Here is a 25297-nt window from a genome sequence, read left to right on the forward strand (position 1 = left end):
AGCGTTTATAAAATAGTTTAAAAGACATTAGCCAATCCATAGTGCTGCCTTGTATATATGTTCTGCTACTCTTCTTGTGTACTGTTTCACCTGTAACCGCAACACAATTATTGCCCCCACATTAGTTGCCCACCTGCTTCAATCAGGTGCCATTGCTGTGTATTTGTATAAATGCCTCAGGAAGATCAGATTCCCCTGGGTTTGTTTAAGGAATGATGTCAGAAAAATGCTGTTCAGAACGCTTAGTAAGTAATGAGGGTAGGTAAAAAGGGGAAGCAGCTCAGGAAAAGCTGAAGATGCACAGGGAAGATATTGAGCTCTCATAGGGGAGAGTAAAAGGACCTTAGAACTGCTTTTAGATAGAGATGGTATAAGATCAAGTGTAATATAAGAAAATATCATTTTCGTATTAATATTTTTCCTTTTGTGTGGTTCAGTGTTTGATAGTTTAATCTTTTCATTAACATTGCCAAAATGTTTGTAAGTTATAGAAAAGCAACAGAAATGTCTCAACATCTGGCACTCAGAGCAGCATTAGTTTAATAATTTTGCCAAGCAAAATGCAAGTACTGAACTAAATGAGCTGTGGTCAGATTAGATCACCCCCTCTTCTCCTCCTTCCTTTGTGTGAAAATCTAAATTCCGTTATGTTTACTGGAGTAAGTAAAAATGACAGCAAGTAAAATATAATTTGTGGACACTAACAGCTGTTGTTTCTGGGAGAGACAAATAGCAGGGCAGATAGATTTCTTTTCAGCCTCAAATTCTGTATTAAGCTTGTTTTAATTTTTTTTGGTAGACTTGCAACCAGTTACTTACTCGGAGCCTGCGTTTTGGTGTTCAATAGCATATTATGAATTGAATCAGAGAGTGGGAGAAACCTTCCATGCATCCCAGCCTTCCCTGACTGTAGATGGCTTTACAGATCCATCAAATTCAGAACGATTTTGTTTAGGTTTGCTTTCCAACGTAAACAGAAATGCTACAGTGGAAATGACAAGGCGACACATAGGTAAAGATCTCTGATCTTTAATTTCATTTTAGACTTGCTTGCAGAGTTTAATGAGATTTTCTTTTTCCAGTAAACCTGTCTGATGTAATCTTCTTGCAATCTAGATCAAATTTTCAAAGTTCCATTTGCTTTTGCCAAGGTATTTTGTTTATCAAATCTCTTATGCTAATAAGATCCAAAGTCCATCATCGGTCTTGTGTCCCCCAACATCCCAACAACAATGCAGTGTCTTGGCTTTAGGTTCTTCAATAAACTAGCCTTTTTTTTTCTGGATTATTTTACTTAGCAACATTCATGAGGTTTTTTGGTTGGATTTTTAGTAAAAAATTCAACTTCTTTAATAGAACCTTCTGATTGCCTCTATGCCAAATCCAAATGCTTGTTTAATAAAAATTTAGATGTGCAGAAGTCCAGGCTATACCTGTGCTAACTAATTAAAATGATCAATGATGAGGAAAAGCAAAAATGTAAAGAACTCTTACTTTTTTTAATAGAGCAATTCACATTTTGTTTAAAAAAATTGTTTTAAAAAAAAGGGAAATAGGAACTATGGCCTGTAAAGAACCTGTTAATTATAAATAGCTTTCTTTGAGAGCTCAATTGTACATTACTTATCTTCTGGTAGAAATAAGCCATACAAGTTTTTTTCCACTCTGAGAGAGAGAACAAAACCACAATTTAAAAGTGAACAATAATATTTGTTATGGGATTTTTTTTTTCTTTTTGTAATAGGGCTGAATGAAGTCCTGTTGATTTTGTTCAAGTACTACAGAGAAAGGGGTATGCAGTGGGTTGTGAAATAGTATGGGTGCATGTAAGCAAAGAGTGTTGAAGTGGTACACTGTGTTTTCCTTTTTTGCCATAGTGGCCTGTGCTCCTTCATCTACAACACTATAATACTAGCACAAGTTTTAACTCTGTTGAACCTAATATTTTTATTTTGATTCTGGTATTTCTTTAACTAAAAAAATATTTGGTAACAAACACTGCTTTCTAATTTTGATTGGGTTATAAGCCATTACATGGCTAGAAAATTCTATCTCACTCTTGACCAAAAATTATTCTGCTTCTCCTTCAACTATTTTGAGTTTGTGGGAGGAAATATGCAAGTTGTGTTCTGCTCCTGCTACAGCTGCCAGCCCAGCAGTGTTGTACTGTAGATTATTGATTTCTGTTTCTGTTATAAAGAAAAACGGTGGCCTTCTCTGGAACAAAATCCTCTCTTGTTTGTTAATCTTATTGGGTCATATCATAACTATAGTTCTTTTGAATTTTGCTACAGGAAGGGGTGTACGTCTCTATTACATTGGTGGAGAAGTTTTTGCTGAGTGCTTAAGTGATAGTGCAATTTTTGTTCAGAGCCCCAACTGTAATCAAAGATATGGCTGGCATCCTGCAACTGTGTGCAAAATTCCACCAGGTTAGTAGTTTACCAAAGGTCTTGTGTAAAAATATTCAGTGAATGTATTCACTGGACATTTGCTTTCCTTTTCATAGCTTATTCATAGTTTTGGGTTTCTGTGTAGCAAACACAGATATTCATTGATTGATTGTACTCTTTGGACTTTTTTTCTTTATAGGATGCAACCTAAAAATCTTTAATAACCAAGAATTTGCTGCTCTTCTGGCTCAATCTGTGAATCAGGGCTTTGAAGCAGTTTATCAGCTTACTAGAATGTGTACCATAAGAATGAGTTTTGTTAAAGGATGGGGAGCTGAATACAGGTAAAAAACTTTTGGTTTTCATTTTAAAGTTAATTTTTCTTCTTTCACTAATGCACTATTTCTGTCTGGTTTGAAAGCTGTACCTACAGGCTTCTTAGTGCTACTGTAGACATGCTGTCTGCAAGTTGAACCCCATATTTTCCTTTTTCTCCCTCATCAGCTATTGAGTTTTTAAGTTATAAAGACCAGAAATTTATTTTAGTATTACAGTCAGCTGTTGAGCAAGGAATGTTGTCAAGGTTGTTTCCTCACTTGGTTCCGCTTGCTTGCTTATTATGGCAAAATCACTGACAATATCTAGAAGTTTCACAGTTTGTGCTGAGAGATTATTTGCTGTTTGTTAGATATACGGTAAATTTGGTCTCTGTCCTGTTCTGTGTGGAGTATAATGAGTTCATTAGGTTGTGGTGAGGGATGCAGTTGATAGTATCTGACAGAAAGAACTGAAGTCATTTGGAGTGCATTCTGCAGAATGAAACAGCTGGAGAACATGCATTTAAGGGTTGACAAATATTTCGGAACTTGTAATGGAAAAAAATTTGTGGGAGTAAGATGACTGTGTTTATGTAGTAAAACAGCTAAATTTTTTTTGAGTGGAAAAAATAGCCTTTTATCTGCTTTTTGAATAGATTCCAATTGTATTCTTTATTTAAACAAATTCCTTAAACCTCTCTAGAAATTGTCCCCTGAAAGAATGAAGTCTGACATATCAATACCCTCTTGTAATACATAATGACTTTTTTAAAATCCATATAATTTCTGAAGTTCAATAATGGTGTGTAGGTTCCACTGTGAATCTTGGGGGTTTGTTTCTTTTATCTGCTCTTGAAATATACACATGTAAATAGCAGCGTCAGTATGTGGGGGAAGGCTTCTCAGATAAATGAAGCCAATTTTGTAGAAGTCTAATTAGATGAAATGAGAAATTTGAGTAATGGAATAAATTAGTACCTCTTTGTTAGTAAGAGATATGCAAAAAATAATGTAGCTCAAGTTTAAAGAACTATTGGATTTGTCAGGAAAATTAATCCAAACATCAGAGCTTTATGTTCAAAAAGGAGACAGAGGAGTCCTTTTACTTTATTTGAATAAAGGAAGAGGCCATGGGGTATTCCCCTGGGGTCTCTCAAATTTTTCGAGGATGCAGCCTCCCTTTTTATCCTAATTTCCTGGCCCCATTTCCCTTCTCTCTTTCCCCATTGGCTGAGGTACTTGAGAGGTACAGACTTCCCGGAATGCCTGATACCAAAGATTTCCCTCTAATGTATAACCCTCCTTTTTAATTTTTAATTCTTATGGAAGTTAGGGTTTTTCCCCATTGTTTCTTTCATCTTTCAATATCTAATTTCATTTATCAGCAAACCTACAGTTTGTTTGTAAAGGCAAATATCTTTTTCCATTCATCAATCAGTGGAATCCTTCTCATTGTTTCTTTTATCTCTCAGTAGTTTTATCTACCAGCAGACCCACAGTTTGTTTGTAAAGACAAATCCGTCATTCCTCTCAATCCCTCATATTTTTTTAAAATAACTGTCTTTACAAACTTTAGTTATCATTGACTTAATTTCCTGTTCCTGGGTCTTTTTTGGTTTTGCAATTATTTGCAGTGACATCAATTTCTGTCCTTTTGTATCCATCTCTAGCTCAGTAGGCATGGCTGCTACCTGCATCCCTTTGATCACATGTTGAATAAGTTGTACTAAGCAAAGGATCATGCATGGTAACAAGATTAGAGTTGCTACAGCACATCAGAGGGGAAGAAAAGCATTTGTTTAACCCATAGTCCAGCAGATAACTACAAAAACATGTCCCATTCCCATCCTTTCCATGTTTGGACTGGTACATGAGCTAACTTTCTTATTCTTTTTGTATTTGTTTCACCACCTTTCCATTGTCATCTATGTGCATACAGCAGTTTGAGTAATTTAAATTGCCACACACTCCCCCTTCTTCTGCTAATAAATAGTCTAATACCATCCGATGTTGAAATATTGCATTTTTCATCTGAGTAGATTAGTCAGCAAGGAGGTCAAGAGCTGTAGCTGTCTGGTTCATTATTACTTCAAAGACAGCTTGTAACCTAATTATCTGATTTAAATTATAAATGGGTTCTCTGGCACCTGATATTAATTCATTAGGAATCCATGTGGCTGGTCCATAGTGTTGTATAATTCCTTCAGATGGCCATTCATCTTCACCCCACTTTTGGGTGCTCCTTCCAGACAGGGATACATCAATTGACTGCTTTTCTCTAATTAGATCATTATATACCTTGATTCCTAACTGATTTCCCTGTACTTGTCGTAGCAGAAATAACAATGGTCTAATATACCCTACATAACATATCCCTGACCAGTTTGGGGGTAACCTGCAGTAAGCATATCATTCACAAATCCAGTAATGCCCTTTTAAAGCCCAGGTCCCATTGGCAAAGGGACCTTTCCAATTTTCATCATCAATTAGTGGGTCAAAATACAGCTTGCTTCCTGAGGCTAGTGGTCCCCCAACAATAGTTGCCCTGCCGTAAGAATCACAGTATTTGCGTTTCCAAGCTCCCACTTGAGGTTTCCACCTGCAGTTACATCCCAGATCTGTTTGTTAGATCTGGACCAGAACCTATTAAAAAGGGTTCAAGTTCCGTTCCGGTGTTGCCACTTCCACTGATAGTTACGGACAACATGTGTCCTACTTGTGGAATTATCTTGGGGGCAGCTTAAAAATAAGGGGTCAAAAAACTTATCCTTCCCCACTGCTTTACAGCCTTCAAAATCTTTTTTGTAATTATGGAAGGAACACCTTACCCAGCTACCATTAGTGAGTTTAACATGCATTTGATTCCATCTGCCTTGATATCTGGAACAATCATAAGGAGAGCAGTTGGGGGTCCAACAATCTAAACCCAAAGATAAAGTCCAGTCACAAACACTTTTTCCTACGTATATGTTTCTTGTTCTATTTAGACAATAAATGCCTCTTTCAGAAGAATGAAGCTGCCATGGACTTCCTTCTTCATCCCAAAATCCTGTTCCATTATGGACCTCACTCAGGATGCTAACCCACCATTTAGGCTCAACTGGACTGGCCACTCATGGCCAGCTTTCAGATCTGCCTGGCCCTTCGCAGACCCAACAATTGCTAAGGTTAAAGCCATCTTAGTTTCTATCACCAGCTTCAGCAGGTGTTTCTTTATTTCTCTATTATCCTTTCAACCTGGCCCAAACTCTGGGGGTGCCAGGGGGTATAGAGGTTCCATTGTATCCCTAAAGTAGTCACAACCTGTTGCTGTTGTATTAGGGATGGATGAATGAAGCGACATAGACTCCTATGTTCTCAGAAGGCAAATGGGGAGTTTATTAGCCATCACATTCTTTTATAGACAGTTCCAACAAAGCTGGACCTGATTGGTCCTCAATCAACACCCCTCACATCATTGGCTAATTAGGAACAACACCCTTCTTGTAAACATCTTACAAGTAAATAATACCAACTGCAAAGATTAAGGATTGTTTTAATTCTTTCTCTGAACTTTCTCAGAACTCCCCAGAGTAAAAATGGGGGAGTAGGATGGTGGATGCTGCTGCCCATTGTCTCTTCCAAACAAACCTCTCCTGGAGGTTGAGTTAACATTCAGGCAACACAGTCAGATCCACACACAACACTCACCACAGCTGGCTCAGCGAGAGAGGCAGAAGGCTCTTTGCAGGATTTTATTCCAGTGAGGTTAATTACATGTGGTGGCTGAAGGAAACCCTGGCAAAAGAGTGAGAGCACGTGCTCTGGACAGCTTAAGAAGGGGAAGGGATGGGGGATGCAGAGCTAAGGGCAGGGCAAAGGGGATTGGTCTCCAGGTGAGAAGGGGCAGCCCCAGGGGTACCCAAACAATGAGGAAACAGGGAAAGGAGAAACCAGGGTAGGTTGCAAAATATAGGGATCAGTGAGACAGAGGTCCATGGGGGAGTCTTGTCTTTTCCCACAGGAGGAATGAAATCTATGGTAAGTCTTTCCAAGGCAATTCGCTTGGGAATTGGCTGAGGGGAGAGAGTTCATGGGATGCTACACCAGAGCAATGCCTGGGAAAGTTTATCTGACTTTCTCTCTGACCAGACTGTCAGCATCCACAATTCCTCCTTTTTATTTTAAAAAAGAAGGCAGTGTTTGTAATCCCCTGCAGGGCCCTTTGCAGGAAGGAGAACAAACACAGCTCAAGAGGTCCCTTTAGTAATTTGCCAGTTACCAACCAGAACCTCAATCAGACACTGAATTAGAATGCTCAGGGAGATTCTCTCGCGCATGCCATCAAATTCTTCACAATCACATCCATGCACCAACATCAAGTCTTGTTGTTCATTCTTGCAAGAAGTCAGTTACTAATTCTAATACAGTAAACAATACATCGTTAGTCTGCTCAAAGAATTGGCAGTCTAACTTGTCAACATTCACTACTCCAGAAACAAAGAAAAAGATAGAATGCTCATTCTCTACTTGTAGAGACCATCCAATTGATGATCGGCATCCTGATCATCATTCAAAGGTTGCCTGTTGGCTACACTCTGCTTTTGGTGTTGCAAGTCAGGACGAACACACCTTGTAGGTATCTACCATACCCCAGCATCTGTAGAAACACATGCATACCCACGACCCCAAGTGATAAGCTCACATGGGCCCTCCCACTTATTAGTGGTTAGATCCCATACCCAGACTTTCGCTCAAGGCAGATGCATCTTGCCTGAAGACTGCAACGAAAGAAAGTGATTTAAAATGACAGGATTGTTCGAATTTTGTGGCACTGTAAGGTGATTAACTGTATATAGAGCCTTTTCCAATCAACTGTGCGGGGTTTCTCCAGGCATTCCCTCTTTTTATTTTTTCCAGAACATGCTTTAAAGTGCCACGAGCACGTTCAACAATAGCTTGACCAGTTGGAGAATGCGGAATACCAAATTCCTGTGACACTCCCCATAAACTTAACAACTGCCACGTCTTCTGCGAGATGTGGGCAGGACCATTATCAGTTTTCACAGAAGAAGGTATACCTGAGATCACAAAAGCCATCCTCCAATGGGCAATAACATTGCGACCCTTTTCCCCAGTATGAACAGATGCCCACATAGCAGAGGAGAAGGTGTTAATAGACATGTGCACATACTTAAGTTGGCCAAATTCAGCAATATGAGTGACATCCATTTGCCAAAGCTGCAAGGCTTTTAGGCCTCTGGGGTCACCCCTGCTGGTAAAGGTGCAGCAAGTCCATGACAGTCAGCACAAGAACTGACAATGTCACGAGCCTCAGTTGGCGTTAACTGAAGTTGTTTCTGCAAAGTATGTGCACTTTGATGGAAAAAATCATGCAATGCTTTGGGTTGTACAATTTTGTCAGGCTGAGGTACTACCCACACAGGGTTAGCTAACCTGTCAGCCCTGGCGTTATCTTCTGTTATGAAACCTGGTAAATTGGTATGACTCCAAATGTGCAGGACGTAATTTGGATGAACTCAGGCCTGAATTTGCACACCACGTTTTCAGTTAGTGAAACAAAGCTGCATTATTGACTTATTTCAGAAGTGAACAATCCAAACATTTGGTTACATCTGCTACACAAGCAGAATCAGTGACCAGATTCAGAGGTACCTGAGAAAATCGCTGGAATGCCATGGCAACAGCCTTCAATTCAACCAACTGGGCTGAGCCTGACTCGTGGCTTTCCAGCACCTGCCACTCAGTTTTATCCTTCTCAGTAACAATGGCTTTCCCTGTTTTTCCTGAGCTGTCAGTGAAGACAGTGGGTCCTTGCACCGGCACCCAACTATTTTTTGGCCGCAAAGACAGATTGGTTGATTTTGCCAACTGCAATAACTTATGACTGGGCAGATGATAAGCAATCTGCCCTAAAAGGTTTTGCAGTGCACTTTGCAAAGGAGCGCTGTTAACAAAGCTCCATTCAAAGTCTTCCCGCTCTACTGGAAGAATAATTTTTGCAGGATCAGCTGCCATTAATTGCAAACACTGTTGATGGCATTTGATTATCAAATGAGTAATCAATTCAAACAACATGGGTGCTTTTTCGGTTGATGGGGCAAGAACACCCATTCCAAAATGTGCAGAGGATCAGACCATTTTTCACTCTGTTGGCCAGTGATACCTGTAGGATGAAAATCTGGATTGGTAATGAAAACAGTGATATCAATGGAGGGATCTACTCAATAAACCTGATGAGCAGAAATAGCTTGCTGGACTTCCTCCAGCGCTTATCGTGCCTCAGGAGTCAATTGCTGAGGTGAATTCAGATCAGGGTCCCCCTTTAAAATGTTAAACAGTGGGGACAATTGTGTCGTGGTTAGCCACAAATAAGGACATAACCAACTGATGGTACCCAGCAATTTCTGGGCATCATTCAGAGTCTTAATAGACTCCATTAATTGCACCTCTTGATGTTGAATGGTGCGATCCAAAATTTTTACTCCTAAATATTTCCAAGGAGGATGCTGTTGAACCTTCTCTGGAGCTACCTGCAGCCCATAAGAATGCAGAGCAGCGAACAGCTGAGGCTGTATCCTCAGCAGCTCATCCTGGGTGGATGCCGCCTCCAAGATATCATCCATATAGTGATAGCAATATGCTTCAGGGGACTGCTCACAGACTCCGGACAAGGCCTGAGCCACATACCATTGACAGATAGTCTGACTGTTCTTGCAGCCCTGCGGCAAAAATTTCCATTGATACCTCTGCACAGGTTCCGCATTATTAATTGCAGGTACCGTAAAGGAGAATTTTGGCTTGTCATCAGAATGCAAAGGAATTGTGAAAAAACAATCCTTCAAATCAATGATCAAAATTTTCCACCCCGTAGGGAGCATGGTGGGTGAGGGCATACCAGGCTGCAACGCCCCCATGCTTTCCATCACTGTGTTGATTTTCTGGAGGTCCTGTAACAGCCTCAATTTACCACATTTTTTCTTAATTACAAAGACAGGAGTATTCCAGGGACTAGTAAAAGATTCAATGTGACCCTGTTGCAATTGTTCCTGAACTAATTTACGAAGGGCGACCAATTTTTCTTTTGTCAGGGGCCACTGGTTCTGCCAGATGGGTGTGTTTACTAGCCACTACAAAGGCAGCGTGGGATACTCTGCGCCCTTCAGCACAGTGGCCCCCATCAAAAATGTGTCACAATCCATACCCCTCAGGCTGCCAATACATCCTGCCCCTAGAGGTTGAGTGGAGCTGCAGTGACATAAGGCTGAACTCTAGCCATCTGCCCCTCTGCATTTTTGACCAGCACAGACCGTTGGCTTACAAAGGTCTGTGTAGTTCCTCCCAACCCTTTGATGGCTGAACCCAAGGAAGCCAAAGGCCACGTAGGAGGCCACGCAGAGAAGGAGATGATTGTCACATCAGCCCCTGTGTCAATCAAACCTCAAAGCTGGATCTGAGGCGGACTGGCACCCGGTAGAATCAGGGTACATGTCATCTGTGGTCGCTGAGTAGAAATATCTGCAGTCCAGAAAACTTGTGGCAGTCCTGTAGATCCAAAGCTGCCTTCCCCATGACTCTGCTGGTCAGTCCTGGGGACACATGACTGAAAAGGCACAAGTTGAGCAATGCGAGTCCCTGCAGGGATAGTGACGGGGAGGTGGGTGTGGAAACCATGGCACAAATTTGACCTGTAAAGTCAGCATCAATGACTCCTGGATGCACAAAGATTCCTTGAAGGGTCGCACTAGATCTCCCCACAAGCAGTGTGCTCAATCCTTGACCCAAAGGTCCAAATGCATCCAGAAGAGCATGCTTGGACCATATCTGTTTAATGTTGGGTCGCCTGGAAGAGCCTCTATGATCTTTCTGCAATCTTCGTTGGCATTATCCTTTGCTAATTGCTTACATAAAATCTTTCTCAAGTTGTCATCCTCAACCTGCTTTTCTAAGGCCTCTGCAATTTTCTCAACAAATGGCTGAAATGGTTCCTTCATTCATTGAATTATTTTCACATATCATGGCTTGGGAGCAGCCATTTATATAGTTTTTAGCAGTGCCCCAATGCCTATCTTTTGACCCTGCTCAAGAATCCGAGGGTCCCAGGTAGCCTGAACATCAGGATTAGAAAAGATACCCTTCCCCATAAGATCATCTACTCCAACTGCATATCTGGGATCAGCCTGAGGCAATCACAAGTTATCTGCTGCAGTCTTATCAGGCACCTGCCTCCAGTTGTCCTCAAAAACTCTGAATTGCACAGGTTGGAACAACATTTGACCCAGATGTTTAATATCAAATGGGGCAAGCAGATCAGTGTTTGACACCCTGATAACTTGCATAACTTCTGAAGAACCAAGCCCATATTTTGCTACTTTATTTTGCAAATCCTGTATGACTTTCCATGTGATGACATCATGCCTGTCGACTTGTCCCATATTTGGAACAGCCTTAAACACAGGAAAGGCTTGGACACCCCCTTGTGGGGCTACACTGCCTCCCTGATTCACCTACATACTTTCTTTAGATGCTGGAACAACTACTTGATGTCTGCCTGTGTCTCCCCCCCTTCATCTACAGTCTTGATAATGCCACCCCTGGGCATCCCCATCTTCTCCAGCAAGTCCCAATTCCCCGTTTCCAGAGCTCACAATTTGACCAATTCCCAAAAATGTCCCAGGTGCTCTGGTTGCACAGTCACCTGACACAGTGGCAATGTCCACAGGTGGCTCTGGGGCGTTTTTGCAGTGCATCGGTGCCAGCTCTCACCTGCCAGGCCACTCCTCCATTGCGGGACAAGCTGTTGGTCTCTATCCGTGTCACTGTCCATGTCCCGGGGCACTGGCATGCGGGACAGCCTGAAGGAAGTGGAGGAGGGCGGGCCAGATTGAAGCACCAAGGCAGGGGGGCAGCCATGGCGGACGCTGTGGGCGGTGGTGCCAATACAGCAGAAGCAGAAGGCACAGTGCCCACAGTTCCGCATGAGGCTGGGGGAGGAGGTAGTGCAGACACTTGTGCCAACCCTGCAGATGGGAACAGAGGGGCCGAAGGGACAACGGCTCCGACTGCATCACCTGTCTGCAGTGGAGGCACTCCCACCACCCCCTGCGATGCAGAGGAAGGAGGGTCCAAGGGGGAAATGAAGCTGCGTGCCGCAAAGGCTCTGCTGCTGTCACTTGAGACACAGAGAGAGGAGGGGCCGGGCAGGGAAACAAAGCTGGCTGCAGCAAAGGCTCTGCTGCTGCCACTTCAGACCCAGAGAGAGGGCGTGGGGGGGCAAAAGGAGGAGGACACTTGGCAATTTCCAACTGGGGCTTCGTTAGCTAATGAAGCGTCCGTGAGCTGCGTCACCGGTGACGGATAATTTGGCATTACAAAGTCACAGGGAGAGGGATATGTCGGGGGGACATAATCTCATGGCGAGGGATAGATTTTACGAGCAACTTTCGTGTCTCTCAGGGGTCCAGGTGGAGCCGAGGGAAAGCCGCCAGCAGCCTCCTGAGCCTCCTCGCCTTCTGGCACATAACTGTCCATAGAGGGATCGTCCTCACCCTCTGAGTCCTCCACATCCATTTCACCCTCCCCGGGGTCCCGTTCTGTAATGCTTTGAAAATAGTGCCCCAGGTAACTGCTAATTCAAATGTGTCCTTATCTCCGCTGGAGATTTCTTGCCACAGCCGGTCTCGTAGCGGCTGTCGAGTGTCTAGGCTAAAAGCGGTCCCAGCATCTACCAAAAATACATGAGCCTTTGCCCAGCAGAGCAGGGCGCGTATGGAATGATCTGATATAGCAATTCCCATGCGCGGTAATGCATCCTTCCATACAGAAAGCACAATTTGTTCCTCTGTAGAGGTTTGATTCCCCATCTTGTAGGGAACCTTTCCCCAGCAGCCTGCCTAAGCAGTGGTTTGCTCCGGAATACAAATTCGCATGCTGGGGACCTGTCCCAACCAGCTACTAGGTCGGTTCCACTACCCGTTGGTCACAAAGGACCAGCCCCCTCTTGGGAGGGCGTAGGGAAAATCACCATACCTCTCTTAATGGAAGACGGAGGGCAACTCTGAGTCATCAGTCTTGGCTGCAATGAACGTTGGAGGTTACCGGACTCCTGTTCGTCAGTCTTGGCTGCACTGAATGTAGGAGGTCCACCAGATGTCACTGTTGTATTAGGGACGGATGAATGAAGCGACATAAACTCCTATGTTCTCAGAAGGCAAATGGGGAGTTTATTAGCCATCACATTCTTTTATAGACAGTTCCAACAAAGCTGGACCTGATTGGTCCTCAATCAACACCCCTCACATCATTGGCTAATTAGGAACAACACCCTTCTTGTAAACATCTTACAAGTAAACAACATCAGCTGCAAAGATTAAGGATTATTTTAATTCTTTCTCTGAGCTTTCTTAAAACTGCCCAGAGCAATGCCTGGGAAAGTTTATCTGACTTTCTCTCTGACCAGACTGTCAGCATCTACAACAACTCCTTGAAGAATTTTTCCTGTAAAATGAGTTCCCCTATCTGAGTCTATTGCTTCCACAATTCTATATCTTGGAATTATTTGTTCAAAAAATACTTTAATAACTGATCATCCTGTAGTTGCTGAAACGGCTGGAAATGCTTCTGGCCACCCTGTTAACTGATATAATATTACCAGAAGATATTTAAATCTTGCCACTCTGATAATTTCAGTAAAATCCACCTGGCATCTCTGGAAGGGACGTACAGATCAAGGCCTCCCTCCCCTGGCAAGTTTCTTTGTAACTCTGTTATTGGTTTTAGCACAAATCAAACAACCCTCAATAGCTCGCTTTGCCAGAATAAAAAGAGCCACAGCAGCATATGTTTTGAGGAAGGCTTCTGCCAGTCCTCAGGAGCCCAAATGACTCCATGAAGTTGTTTTAACAATTGTAAGGCCAGAGCTTTTGGTATCCACTGTTTAATATCCCTTGTAAACCAATTATCCCCTCTTTCCTCTGCCTCACTCTTTTTAATTATCTCAAGTTCCTCTGGTGGAAAAGACAGTTTCTCTGGCAGCAGTGCAGTTACTGGGAGCAAAGGGAGCATCTTAGAGGTTTCTGGCAGCAATGCAGCTTTCTGAACTTCTTTATCAGCCACTCGGTTTCCTATTACCTCCTCCGAGCACCCTGCCTGGTGCCCCTTGATGTGTATTATTGCTAACTTTTTTTATAAGCTCACCACCTCCAACAGGCGTGAGATTAAGTTCTCATGAGCCAGCGTCTTTACCCTGCAGGTTAATAAACCTCTTTCTTCCCATAGTTTCCCAAAGGCATGTATCACCCCATATACATATTTAGAATCAGTAAAAACGTTCGCTGTCTTGTCCTGGTATCATTCACAGGCTCTCACGAGCACATACAGTTCTGCTGTCTGAGATGACCAGGTGGGTGGTAACCTCCCCCCTTCCTTTAGTTGCTTTCCATTCACTAAATTGAGTATCCTGTAAATGTTTCCCTTCTAGCACCCTTGAAGACCCATCAATAAACATATTTCCTCCCTCAGGCCACCCTGCCTGGTGCCCCTTGATGTGTATTATTGCTAACTTTTTTTATAAGCTCACCACCTCCAACAGGCGTGAGATTAAGTTCTCATGAGCCAGCGTCTTTACCCTGCAGGTTAATAAACCTCTTTCTTCCCATAGTTTCCCAAAGGCATGTATCACCCCATATACATATTTAGAATCAGTAAAAACGTTCGCTGTCTTGTCCTGGTATCATTCACAGGCTCTCACGAGCACATACAGTTCTGCTGTCTGAGATGACCAGGTGGGTGGTAACCTCCCCCCTTCCTTTAGTTGCTTTCCATTCACTAAATTGAGTATCCTGTAAATGTTTCCCTTCTAGCACCCTTGAAGACCCATCAATAAACATATTTTCTCCCTCAGGCCAGGGAGTATCTTGTAAATCTTCCCTAGCCCGGGTCTGTAGATCTATCACTTGAATGTAGTCATGGATTTCTTTCTGCCCCTCTCTCCCCCTTCAGGGCCGTTCAAACAGGAGGCTGGGTTGGACCCTTCCCCACTTTTAAATTCTAAATCCTCTTGTTCCATTAAACAAGATTCATACTGTGTTATATGCATTATGGTAATTCATGCTGGTAGAGAATATATAGATGCATGAAATATGTCCAAAATATAAAATCCTAAAACACACTATCAGGGGAAAAGGAGTTGCTTCACAGGATGGCGAAATCGCAGCTGGCAGCAGAGGAGGAGGTATGCAATTAACATACGAAGAGAACCTAGCCCAGCACAGGAGATGGTCATCCTCACTGGTATGAACACCCAGCAATGATGGCCCATGAAGATGTCCAACTTAGATAAACGAAGCCATCAGAGACATACATCTGAATACCGGATTCCGGAACTGAAGAATGAACATACATTGGTTCAGAGAAAACAGAGAAAAGAAGCAACATGAATATGGAGAACCCTGAAAGTAGACAAAGAGACTGCTAAAAAAAGAGCATAAAAACGGACTCTGCCAAGCCACATTCGTGAACTGTGGGGATTCGGCACAATAGAGGTCGAATCTGTGTTCACCCAGCTCCGAACCCGGGGTCCGTGCTGTCCTTGATTGTTGGCTGTCGGGACTGTATATCGGTTGAGAATAAATTCTATTTTTATTTTTATTAAATTGGCTAGATCGATTTTTACCTATAACATACTGTAATAACTGCGTGCTGGTCATCCACTTAGAGGCTCTCTCAGTTAACAAAGCTTTAATCTGATGTGAAATTTTCACTATCAGATACCCTTCCCTTGTCAGCCCTCAGGCCTCAGCCACCATCAGAGCTGTGGCTGCACAGTTTTGTGGATAACGGGGCCAGCCTCTGGCCGCCGGGTGTAACAGTTTAGAAAAATAAGCAATAGGCTGCTGTGTTCTCCCATGCTCTTACACCAAAATTATTTTAGCATAACCTTGTTTAACATCCACATATAGTTCAAATTCCTTTTCTGAGTCTGGAGGCATTAATCAATTTGTCTTTTAATTTTTTTAAAGCTTTGCTCTCCTTCTGGTGTTAATGCCATGACATCAGGACTATCTTGGGTTAAAAAGACATATAAAGGTCTGGCCACAACAGAAAAATCCTCAATCCATGCTCAGCAGTATCCCACCAACCCTAAAAACTGCTCTAACTCCTTTTTTTTCTGGGATAATGGTACTTATAAAATCCTTTGTATTCTTTCTAGATCAATACACCGTAACCCTCTAGTCAGGATGTGTCCCAAATATTTGGCCTTTTTTTTTTTTCCCCTACTAACTGTGCCTTCTTTTTGGACACTCTAAGTCCTTTTTTAGCAAGGAAATTAAGCAGCTTTACAGTAGCCTCCTCAACCGCCTTTTCCTGTTCGCTGGCAGCAGAGGAGGAGGTATGCAATTAACATACGAAGAGAACCTAGCCCAGCACAGGAGATGGTCATCCTCACTGGTATGAACACCCAGCAATGATGGCCCATGAAGATGTCCAACTTAGATAAACGAAGCCATCAGAGACATACATCTGAATACCGGATTCCGGAACTGAAGAATGAACATACATTGGTTCAGAGAAAACAGAGAAAAGAAGCAACATGAATATGGAGAACCCTGAAAGTAGACAAAGAGACTGCTAAAAAAAGAGCATAAAAACGGACTCTGCCAAGCCACATTCGTGAACTGTGGGGATTCGGCACAATAGAGGTCGAATCTGTGTTCACCCAGCTCCGAACCCGGGGTCCGTGCTGTCCTTGATTGTTGGCTGTCGGGACTGTATATCGGTTGAGAATAAATTCTATTTTTATTTTTATTCAATTGGCTAGATCGATTTTTACCTATAACATACTGTAATAACTGCGTGCTGGTCATCCACTTAGAGGCTCTCTCAGTTAACAAAGCTTTAATCTGATGTGAAATTTTCACTATCAGATACCCTTCCCTTGTCAGCCCTCAGGCCTCAGCCACCATCAGAGCTGTGGCTGCACAGTTTTGTGGATAACGGGGCCAGCCTCTGGCCGCCGGGTGTAACAGTTTAGAAAAATAAGCAATAGGCTGCTGTGTTCTCCCATGCTCTTACACCAAAATTATTTTAGCATAACCTTGTTTAACATCCACATATAGTTCAAATTCCTTTTCTGAGTCTGGAGGCATTAATCAATTTGTCTTTTAATTTTTTTAAAGCTTTGCTCTCCTTCTGGTGTTAATGCCATGACATCAGGACTATCTTGGGTTAAAAAGACATATAAAGGTCTGGCCACAACAGAAAAATCCTCAATCCATGCTCAGCAGTATCCCACCAACCCTAAAAACTGCTCTAACTCCTTTTTTTTCTGGGATAATGGTACTTATAAAATCCTTTGTATTCTTTCTAGATCAATACACCGTAACCCTCTAGTCAGGATGTGTCCCAAATATTTGGCCTTTTTTTTTTTTCCCCTACTAACTGTGCCTTCTTTTTGGACACTCTAAGTCCTTTTTTAGCAAGGAAATTAAGCAGCTTTACAGTAGCCTCCTCAACCGCCTTTTCCTGTTCCCCTGATAAAAGCAAATCATCCACATACTGCAACAACCTAACTCCTGAGGGTGGAGTAAACTTAATATTTTCTGCAAAGCTTGCCCAAACGAAATCCCCAAAAGAAAATCCCAATCCTTCCATGTATAATCTTCATTTCCCATATATTCCTCTATCTTTTCCCCCACCCCTATGGGATCATCCAAATATGGGGGTAATTCTTTTTTTCAACCCTCTTATATCCTGGATAGTAAGTGGTACAATTACAAACCCAAACCCTCCCCCTTGACCCCCCGAAGGAACCTGGCGGAGTGGCATCTAATGTACCCCTGTCTTATGGGTCCAGGGGGCTTCTGATGTCATAAACTGAGTTCCTCTTCTAGTTCTAGGGGGAGATACGATATGCTGCTCCCCTCCCCCTACACTATCATTATTCTCAGGTGGGGCTGTAGGAACAGCATTTCCCTGATCCCCTTTCTCTGGGAGTTGAGGATACATGGGGCCTTCAGCTGGCCCTGGGTCAGCTGGCAACACTGCAGGACAAGATGGGGGAAGGTGCTGAAAAACATCACAGTTCTCACTGTTTTCCTTCTCATTTTCTTCTTCTCCCTTTTTTTCTTAACACATAGATTTCTCCTGTTCCTTGTCTAATCCATATTAATCCAAATGCCCTTTCAATCCATCCTTTCCAATTCTCCTCTAAATACCTCCACAAAATTCAACACAAATGAATTCTATCTGTTCCATAAGGTGGCCATATATAAGCACCTTTGGCAACTTATACTCTGGCCACACAAAATAACAATATTTTACCATGATCTCCATAGTTACCTCTGGGTGAATGTATAATCTGTTCCAAGACCTCAGCATTCTCCCCAAGAGACTCTCCAGGGGTATTATGGGAGTGTCATCCCTTTTGCCGGGGCCCCTTCCCAGCTTTACCCTTGCAACCCTCAATGGGTGCCTTGTTTCACCTGTGCTACCCTCCATGGGTGCCCTCCCAGGTTTGCTCACCAAAGATCCCATTTTACTCACCGGTGAGATTTTCAGTGGTCCTTCCCTGTGGACTCTTCACGGACCCCCCTGGTCCGCCACTCATCTGTCTCCTGGACAGTCTCAGGAACCCAATCAATTGCCCGGTGCCAGCCGCCACCAAGGGAAGCTGATCACCAAAACTGGGTGAAGTGCACCTTCAGCTCCACTCGCTGCCTGCTGCCCCAATGGCGGAAAGATCCCGGACAAGAGCCCCAGTTGTCAGGAAAATTAATCCACAAACATCAGAGGTTTATGTCCAAAAAGGAGACAGAGGAGTCCTATTTACTTTATTTGAATAAAGGGAGAGGCCATGGGGCATTCCCCTGGGGTCTCTCAAATTTTTGGAGGATGCAGCCTCCCTTTTTATCCTAATTTCCCGGCCGCATTTCCCTTCTCTCTTTCCCCATTGGCTGAGGTACTTGAGAGGTACAGACTTCCCAGAATGCCTGATACCAAAGATTTCCCTCTAATGTTTAACCCTCCTTTTTAATTTTTAATTCTTATGAAATTTAGGGTTTTTCCCCATTGTTTCTTTCATCTTTCAATATCTAATTTCATTTATCAGCAAACCTACAGTTTGTTTGTAAAGGCAAATATCTTTTTCCATTCATCAATCAGTGGATTCCTTCTCATTGTTTCTTTTATGTCTCAATAGTTTTATCTACTAGTAGACCCACAGTTTGTTTGTAAAGACAAATCCGTCATTCCTCTCAGGTTTGTCTCAAAAGAAGTATGTATACACTTACACATACTTAAATACAATATTCAAATCAGAACAGAAGAGGCTTAATCAGTCAGATTATATGGAGACAACTTGAAGTGAATAGAGTGTAAGTGCTGAATTAAAATAGTGAGGAGCCCTTTGGTAAATTTGTTTCTAAGGAGGGAGAATGTTGGTTGTTGGTAGTCTATAAACTGTTGAGAGATCATGGGATTAAAAAAACTGCAGTGCAAACACTGCCAGAACACCACAGAAACTGATTACTGGCATAATGCTGAACTAATTTCTTTGCATCTCTATTTAAAATGATGCTAATAAAGTATTGATGCACAAAACCTGTAAGTTATGCTGCGGTTGTGATTAAAGCAAGACGAGGTTGCTCCTGCAAACACAACCTTGAATTTAAATGAATGTAGTCTGAATTGTCAAAATGGTGGGGGTTGTGTTTTTCTTTTCTTTCCTTTTCTTTCCTTGTTACTTGTGGAATTTTTTCCCATTGAGTTGCTAAGAAACACTGATAACTGGGTGCTTGAGATGTTGGGAGCAGAACGCCTCTGGTTTTTGGGAGTTTTCTAGGGGGCAGAGGGAGGGGGTGGGACTAGACTACAGAGATACAAAGAGAATAGAGGCAGGTAAATGATGAGGGCTGGGGAGTTGGGGACTCTCTCTCTTGCTCTTTGGCACTGGAGGAGGACAGCCAGGCTGTCGCTTACTGCGGGGAGAATTTACCAGCACTGCTGGAGCTCAGACCTGAGGGACCTATCACCATCTGCTCGTGTGCCCTGGGAAATCCTGAACTTCATCTCTCCCTGCTCTTCTCAGAGCCAGGCCGTCGTTGCCCCACCCCCGCTGTTTCTTTTCTACTGCTCTGGGTTTCTCCACACTGTAGCCAGCACCATCCTGGAGTTCCAGCTATCACCACGGACCTTCTGATACATCTTGTCCACCACCCTGGGATTTTTGCTCATTCCTGCTGGCTATGACAGTAATTGCACCAAAGGGGAAAGTGCCGGCGGCTGAGAAGGCTGTGTCTGGGTCCCTGGTTCTGTTTGTTGTTAATGCCATAGTTATTGTTCTTTTGTTTGCCTTGTTATACATACTAGTAAAGGACTGTTATCCCTATCCTCGTATCTTTTCTTGAGAGCCCCTAATTTCAAAATTATAATAATTCGGAGGGAGGGGGTTTACACTCTTCATTCCAAGGGAGGCTCCTGCCTTCCTTAGCAGACACCTGTCTTTCAAACCAAGACACAAAATAGACCAGGTGGCACTGTAAAATCCGTCATTCTTGTTAAAATTTCTGTGCTTCATCATTATGTCAAAATGTTTCTTATACAACGGGCTTGGGCAAAGCCAGAGCATTACTTATATTTTATGCTATGTGTGTAAATGCACAGGTATGGCAAAGTGGTACATTTTGTTTATTTACCAAGCTTATAAGCTTGGTAGACAAAATAGTTTACAACTTTTTGCTCAACACATGTTGGCTAGAATTGAGGATGGTGGTAGAAGTTCAGATCAGCAGTCAAGTGTTCACATTATCAAGAACTATCCAGGTCTAGGGCAATCTTCTGAAGAGAGTTCAGTAGAGATGTAATTACAGCAAACAGTGATATGAGAGTTGGAAATCTGTGGGTAGAAGAGGCTGAGTTTTAGCTTTGAGACAGCTGCAAAGCAACTGTTGCTATTTTGTCAACTTCTGCCAGTGTAGTGCAAAGCTAGAGTTGTTGAACAGAACCAGTTATAAAATTCTGAGGAAGTGTGTTGTAGAACACATTGTAGGGGAGTTAACAGCATTGGAATAATGAACTTCCTTCTTTGGGAAAGGATTTGAGACTAAATGGAATTCTATTTCCTGTGATATAGGTTGTTCTATTGTATCACTTTATTTTAGCATAGGCATTTGAGGCAAAGATAAGCAATGTTTTTTAGAGTGCTGAGAGTGCACAGACCCCAGCTGCTTTCTTTTCCTAGAAAATGTGAAATCACCGACAACTTTGGAAATTCATCTTCTCTCTGGCTTAATTTTTCTGCCTTTTCAATTCCTCTGTTTATATAAGTAGGTTTCCTTAAAGCGAAGGGTTGCAGTGCCAACAGTAAAAATGAAGGGGCTGGGTTTGTGTCTGACTAATCTGTTGCCTTTGAATCTTAATCTTGCTTTGACTCTGGGATAGCTAAAATTACTAGGAAAAACTGGTTTAGCAACAGTAGTCTTGACAGTCAATTTTGGGAAAATTCCCATGCCTGGAGCAGGTATAGTGAAAAATCCAAGATTTTTCAGGCACAGTATGTCTGATACTGATTTTTTTCTTTGGAGATGAAAAGGAAAATTTTTGAACAACAGGTCTCTGAAACAAGAATATATGGGAGAGTGAATGAAACTTTTTTGATTGTCAGCCCTTCAGTTTTACTGAGACTTGTGATATGGTGTTTAATTAAGGGCTTCTATTGTGAAAAATTATAGGTAAGTTTATATTGAAGACAATGGAAACACAATTTTTACTTTGGTTGTTTTTGTGAGGATGTTGCAGTGCAAAACATGTAGAAATGAAAGATTACAGAAAATTAGAGATAAAGGTTTAGTGTTCTTTTGAGATAGTGTTATAGGTAATAAATGATAAAACCAAATTAATAATTAATAAAATAGGTTTTATTTTGCGACCGAGATTCCGTCTCCAATAGCCACAATCAAAGGGACAGTGTACAGCCCGGGATCTGCGCTGGGTGAACTCTGATAGGAACTGTACCGCTTCAGATCCCCTCTGTTCACGAATGCTGTCTCTGTCAGGGTAGTTTTTATACAGTTTTTTCTGCCTGGGGCAGAGTTTCTCCTATTCTTTTCATAGCTTCACATATTCATGTAGTCTCTTTTCTCTGTGCTGGGCTGGACAAAACCATTTCTGGGAAGCGATGAATGCTGATCGTCGAGTTACGGGAACCTGGTATTGGGATGCATGCTCCTGATGACTCTGGCTATCTCGATAGTAGATACTTATCGAGTATTCATCGCTTGGGTGCTTCCTGGACTGTCCCGGGAAAGGGCCCATCTCCGCACAGTGCCATGTCTTTTTGTTTGTTAATTAGGTCTTTCTCTCCGCTGCCATCTGTGGTTTTGCAATTTGTGAAGCAATCTCTCCCTGGCTCCAGCTTGTGGTGTTTAAAATTTTAATTTTTTTTCTTACAAGCATAATCTATTTCATGCATATTTCACATAAGCACAAATTATTCCATATCATATATAACAATAGCATCAGTTAGCACAGTATAACCACACACTGTGTTTTGACAGTGTTTCTGACAACATCTAGCAGTTTCCTTATATATTTATCTTGTCATTTGCTCCAAAAAAGCCAGACCTTATGGTCATCATAGCATTGTGCTGTTTGACCATGCTAATAGTGCAGAGTCAAGGGTTTATAGTTTGTATTTCTCAGTAATTTTCTACAAAATTCAAACCCAGTTATGCATGCAGACTCTTTGAAGGTTGCGATGCAGCTGCACACAGCTATCTGTGACGTGCACACCACATTGGTTGGACAATCTTCAGTTTTGAATTTATTTTTAGATGTAAAGCTCTTGGTGTGGTACTTGAAGCAGACTTGAAGCAAATGCTGAAGCTCTTATTCTCCAGAGAGGAATATTCTCAATGTATTATGGACAAGCATCTAATTATTGATGTGTCTTACAGATGTGGAGTGTTTTGGAGTTTTTGTTGGGTTTTTTTCCTTCAAAGACTGTCTGAAACAAGTTTAGTATCAGTTATGGTAATGGTTGTGGATTTTTATCTTTCTGTGTATGAGATATAGAAACAGATTTGATCATATTATGGAGAACCTTATGGTAGCTAAAGCTGCTTTCTGACTTCCCTATTATTTATTTTCTAGGCGGCAAACAGTAACAAGCACTCCTTGCTGGATTGAACTTCATCTGAATGGACCTCTACAATGGTTGGACAAAGTATTGACTCAGATGGGCTCCCCTTCAGTACGCTGCTCCAGCATGTCGTAAAACTCCTTCCTCTGTTACCAGTGGGCTAAATATCAAGGCTAATCAACAGACTTAATATAACACCTTGTCTCTCATAGTATTTGTGTGTGGTCCCCATGAACTGTTTACTATCTAAAAAGGTTTTTAAAAAAGAAAAACAAAAAAGAAAAACAGCACTTGAGGTCTCAGCAATTAAAGCACCTTGTGGATTCTGTTTCCTATACTCTGATACTAGATGAAAATTTAGTGTATAGAAATGCCTTCTTCAGAAAGAAGATGGGACTGTTCTCAAGACTCTTAATGGTGTTTTTATTGGGTATATAATTGAGTGTCCTAATGGTTTATCAATAACATGAATAACTAAGGATATGTACAGGTAATGCATCATGATCTCAAATATAGCAGTATTCTGTTGTTCTACATTTTAGTTCCCATAAATAGTTGCTTGGGGTTTTTTGATTTGGGTAAATCTCTTATAAAATTCCAAGACTCTACTCCCTTATTCTTTTATACTTTTTTTATATAAGCAAATTTTTGAGTTGTCCTAAACATAAAAAGCTCAACTTTTTGCTGCCTTCTTAAAGAAAAAGAAAATCCCTCAATTGGAAGGGAAAGAAATGTCTTGAGATTAATCTGTGAAATTTTAAGACACTATATACTTAACGGGGCCTAAATCAATTCATATTATAAATTCCAAGTATCCATCACACTGAGAATCTACTTTTCCCTACCCATCTGAGTTGATGAATCTGGTGCCAGCATTATTGCTGGCAATGGTTTAATTTCATATGTTTTTGTTTACCTTGAATCATTGAAGTCAGTGTTTTTTTCTCATGGAATGAGAATTTATCGTAGCATTGGATACTGGATTCAGTACACAAGGTTATTGACTTACCCCTTACATCTGTATTTTTCATTGAACAGATGTCACTAAAAATCATGGCTTTTAGTTTTTAGAGCTAAATACCTTGAAAAACTCTTTCCCAAGGTAAACTAATCTTTCATATAGGTTTTAAATAGATGCATCTTCTTAATATATTTGAGTAACAGATTTTAAATTTCTGATCTGTGTGGCTTTGTATAGCTTACTTGCATACCAGATCATACACATTAATTATGTCCTAATGGGTCTTGTTAGTAAAAGTAGTTGCTTTTACAAAACCTCTAGGATAGTGGTTGCTGAGGTATGACCAGCAAAGGAGGACTTCTAGGTTCTTTGTAACAGTGCATGTTATTGTGAACCCTTGGACACTACAGCTGCACCATAATAAAAATATTCTGAAATATATTCTACAAATAAGTCTGGGTTGGGGATGGGTTGGGAAGCTATATACAAGGGTTATTCTGACTTGAAAAATATATATCTTACTAACGAGCTTTGTGATCTAGCTGTCTGTCATTCTTTTGTTATTGTGGCAGTAGCGGGATTGTCTTTGTCTCTTTCCCATTGTTTCATCCATTACACTAGTACTGTACTTTGTAAGTACAGCTAGTGATAGCTTTTAGAACAAAAATGGGGCCAGTGTTACAGCTTTTAATCTGTTAACTGAATTGACAATAGTGATGGATATTTTTATGCCAAAATGACTAGGGCATAGAAGCAATACCAAAAATCAAGCCTTGAAAAAGTGGGACGGACACCTTTCAAAAATTGGCAAAGAAGTTACCAATTTATGCTAGTTTTACCACTAGACTAATGTATTGGTAGAACTTGTGAACCTAAGAAATAAGCTTCATGTGTGTTGCATTTGCCTAACATGTGAATACACTAATAAAACTTTTAATTCTCATGATGGTTGGGTTTTTATTAATTGCTGTCTATATTTTCTGTTGAAGGTTAGGAGTCATTCTAACCCACCCAAATAAATGGCACAACTGTCCTGCATGTTGTGGCTGGAAAGGTATAGTTTAGATGTTAAAATCACTTCTCATACAGCTGTTGTGCAGGTTCTGGATCTATGTGTGTTTAGTGGTACAGATTTCTACTCTTGATCAAATTTATTAAAGCAGTTGCTTTTTCCTACCACAATCAAATTGCATCCTACTAGCTCAGATGATTACTTTCACCTGTGAAACAGATAAGAACGACTTGTCTGGGTGAAAGACTCCCATTGCATTTATGAGCAGTTTGCAACTTGAATCAGTTGGATGGCCTAATTCCGTAGTCCCCTTACTGTGGATTTCTGTATATGTTCTTTCAGTTATGGCAATATTACTTGCTTTGCCTTGAATATTGTAATTAATAACCTTGACCATACCCTTTTTTTGGTGGGCACTTCCAAGTAGACAAGGACACTGCAGACATTATCTGTGGACATGTGGTGCTGCCTGCATGC

At 41.6% G+C, this 25297-nt stretch overlaps 1 protein-coding gene across 7 annotated transcripts in view; it reads left to right on the forward strand.

Annotated features, from left to right (window-relative positions):
- Positions 1-25297, forward strand: part of LOC121357871 (mothers against decapentaplegic homolog 2) — a 76754-nt gene that overhangs the window by 44941 nt on the left and 6516 nt on the right. For 2 of the 7 annotated variants that reach the window (XM_041475560.1, XM_041475559.1), the window contains exons 7-10: positions 800-1012; positions 2295-2432; positions 2593-2737; positions 22859-22978. In XM_041475560.1, the coding sequence (XP_041331494.1) occupies positions 800-1012; positions 2295-2432; positions 2593-2737; positions 22859-22978 (616 nt within the window). Of the gene's footprint in view, positions 1-799; positions 1013-2294; positions 2433-2592; positions 2738-5697; positions 5873-22858; positions 24752-24797; positions 24863-25297 lie in introns of those variants that run through there. The other 5 variants (XM_041475557.1, XM_041475561.1, XM_041475562.1 and 2 more) reach the window with 5 other exon arrangements.

This window comes from Pyrgilauda ruficollis, unplaced genomic scaffold (assembly GCF_017590135.1).
Source record: "Pyrgilauda ruficollis isolate IOZ18807 unplaced genomic scaffold, ASM1759013v1 scaffold351, whole genome shotgun sequence".
NCBI classification, from domain to species: Eukaryota; Metazoa; Chordata; class Aves; order Passeriformes; family Passeridae; genus Pyrgilauda; species Pyrgilauda ruficollis.